The sequence below is a fragment of the Camponotus floridanus genome, unplaced genomic scaffold, assembly GCF_003227725.1.
Source record: "Camponotus floridanus strain SB8 unplaced genomic scaffold, Cflo_v7.5 scaffold397, whole genome shotgun sequence".
Taxonomy (NCBI): Eukaryota; Metazoa; Arthropoda; class Insecta; order Hymenoptera; family Formicidae; genus Camponotus; species Camponotus floridanus.
In genome coordinates, this window is record NW_020229544.1 from 6482 (window position 1) to 10000 (window position 3519).

Sequence of the window (3519 nt, forward strand, 5' to 3'; positions counted from 1 at the left end):
CCCGAAATATTTTGAAAAGTAAATGTTTTAGAGAAAAATGTTTCAAACAAAAGTTGTTCAGGACAAAGGGGGCAATAATTGTGCATTATTGGTTCTGACCTTGAAGTCAATGTTCAAGGTTATTTGAAGGTGACATTGATTTTTTTAAATGGAAAGTCCTATTTTCGACACCGGATTTGGAAAGAGCGAGAAATTTTGCGTCCAAAATGGTACTTTATAATTTTTTTATGTGACCTTCAGAAGGTCAAATGTTGAATCGTCTGGAAGCTTTTTAACTTTAGATTCATGGGCAAACAAATACTTGGGTAGGACTTGGTGCCGACGAACTTTTACCATTTTGACCTTGAGGGCAATTTTTAAGGTCAACACGAATACCAATCCGGGATGAAAGGCGTTTAATTCGAAAAGTCTGCATACCGCTGGCGTTAGCGTCATCCAACATGCACCCCGCGGAGGTCGCACAGTCGGATTTGCATGCCTTCGGGGTGCTTGCATTTTGGAGAAGGTATGTCTGGAGAGGGGGAGGGTAGGGCGAGGAGGGGTGGTTCGGGGGGGGAGGGCGCAGCCCCCTGATTCATAATTTGAAATGATCTGAAATGAAAATGAGCATTCGCTTTCTCTTACCCTCGCATGTAGACTGACACCAATCCAATCCCATCAATCCAATCCCATCAATCCAATCTCTCCAATCCATCCAATCCAATCCTATCAATCTCAGTAATCCGATCAATCAAATCCGATCTGTTCAATCCGATCAATCCGATCAACCTGATCAATCCAATTCGATCAATCCGATCAATCCAATCCGATCAATCCGACCAATCCATTCCGATCAATCCGATCAATCCAATCCGATCAATCCGACCAATCCATTCCGATCAATCCGACCAATCCATTCCGATCAATCCGACCAATCCATTCCGATCAATCCGACCAATCCATTCCGATCAATCCGATCAATCCAATCCGATCAATCCGATCAATCCAATCAATCCAATCTGCATCCGTACATCTGTTAGTTCGTGCATTTCTGCATTCGTGCATATGTGCAGCCACACATTTTGACATTCCTACATTCCTACATTTCTGAATTCGTATTTTTCTGTGATTGTGCATATCTGATTTTCTACGTTTTTGCATTCATACATTTCTGCAATTACACGTTACTTCATTTGTACATTCATGCATTGCTGCAATGGTTCATACCTGCATTCATGCCTATGTGCATTCGTACTCTTCTTCATTTGTACATTTTTCATTCGTACATTTGGTCATTCCAACATTTCTCCAGTCCTACATTCCTGCATTCGTATTTGTCTCATTGTTTTTTTAATTTAAATATGTTTCGTTTTCTTCCTTACATATCTTTCAAAAAAGATTAGGAATAGTTCATCCAAGAAATTTAATTTCTTTAAGTATTTATTTGTATTTAACGCTTCGTTTGTTAGTTTTGTGTATAACATTAGCTATTATAATTTTTTTTTTACATATTGGAAACAGTTCCGCCCAGTATTCTTAACTTTGCAAATCAAATTTCTTTAGTTTCTTTTTTCGTAAATACAATCATGTCTGATTATTTGCCAAATGAAATTGTGGACATGATTAAGATTATTGGAGAAGCTAGGAGTAATTATTCTCTAGCCGAGCGTCTATACGCCCAGAAATTTCCAAATAGGCGACACCCTGATAGGAGGACAATGCAAAGACTTTGCACAAGAGCCGAGCAAGGTATTTTAAAACGAGTGCGTAAAAAAACAGGTCCTGCTGAAAGAAAGTCGGTAACAGTTTTGGCTGCTGCAACTGTAAATCCTCAAATTTCTACGAGACAAATTGAAAAAGACCACGGTATACCGAAGTCAACGGCGAACCAAATTTTCAAATCGAACAAATTTCACCCTTATCATATCCATATGACACAGAAATTGGAAGAGGGTGATTTTCCACGTCGTCTAGGATTCTGCAACTGGATGCAAGGTCAGATAGATGCAAATCCTGCATTTGATGAACAGGTTCTATTCAGCGATGAAGCCACATTTACAAACAGAGGTGACGTTAATAGACATAAGTGTCACTATTATTCTGATATCAATCCTCATTGGAAACGAAATAGAGAATTTCAACGACAATGGTCTATTAACGTCTGGGCCGGTATTGTAGGTGACTACATTGTAGGGCCATTTTTCTTCGAAGAGCATTTAAATGGAGCTAATTATTTAAATTTCCTACAAAATGAATTGCCACTCCTTTTAAGGTATGTACCGGGCAATACATGTCGAAGAATGTGGTTTCAGCAGGATGGGGCACCCGCTCATCGATCAAGACTAGTTAAAGAGTACTTAAATGAGCAATTTCCGAACAGGTGGATTGGCTTGGGCAGTCATATTCAGATTTGGCCTCCACGATCACCAGACTTGACACCGTTAGACTTTTTTCTTTGGGGTTACCTAAAGGAGAAGGTCTATGCAACAGAACCGACAACGGTAGAGGATATGAAAGTCAGGATACGAAGAGCATGCCAGGATATTACACCGGACATTCTTCGAAGTGTGAGAGAGTCGTTCAGCAATAGAATTAACCAGTGCATTCAGGTTAATGGAGCGGCATTTGAACATTTCAAATAGAATATGAACTGTAAGGTCTCGACACAAATGCTCTTGCCTTTGTTGACTGGATTGATTATTTAATCTTGCCTTTGTTGGCCGGACACACACACACACACACGCGCGCGCGCACGCACGCACGCACGCACGCACTTACATACACGCACACGCACATACACACAGGTGACGGCAAGGGGAACCACCTGATCAAAGCACCCCGAAGACATGCAAATCCGACTGTGCGACCTCCGCGGGGTGCATGTTGGATGACGCTAACGCCAGCGGTATGCAGACTTTTCGAATTAAACGCCTTTCATCCCGGATTGGTATTCGTGTTGACCTTAAAAATTGCCCTCAAGGTCAAAATGGTAAAAGTTCGTCGGCACCAAGTCCTACCCAAGTATTTGTTTGCCCATGAATCTAAAGTTAAAAAGCTTCCAGACGATTCAACATTTGACCTTCTGAAGGTCACATAAAAAAATTATAAAGTACCATTTTGGACGCAAAATTTCTCACTCTTTCCAAATCCGGTGTCGAAAATAGGACTTTCCATTTAAAAAAATCAATGTCACCTTCAAATAACCTTGAACATTGACTTCAAGGTCAGAACCAATAATGCACAATTATTGCCCCCTTTGTCCTGAACAACTTTTGTTTGAAACATTTTTCTCTAAAACATTTACTTTTCAAAATATTTCGGGTGGGGGATTAAAATGGGACACCCTGTATATATTTCACACGCACACACACACACATTATATATATTTCACACACACACACACACACTCTCTCTCTCTCTCTCTCTCTGTCTCTCTCTCTCTCTCTCTGTCTCTCTTTCTCTTTCTTTTTCCTTTATTTTTTTTTTATTTTAAGATTATATATTCAAAATAAATTTCTTAATTAATTTTTTTAATATTAA

General features: G+C 39.7%; 1 protein-coding gene across 1 annotated transcript; it reads left to right on the forward strand.

Annotated features, from left to right (window-relative positions):
* The first annotated feature begins 1565 nt into the window (after positions 1–1565).
* On the forward strand, positions 1566–2621 carry LOC112638879. The gene has a single exon (XM_025411365.1). It carries the CDS (start codon positions 1566–1568, stop codon positions 2619–2621), a length of 1056 nt encoding a protein of 351 aa, XP_025267150.1.
* The last annotated feature ends 898 nt before the right edge of the window (positions 2622–3519 follow it).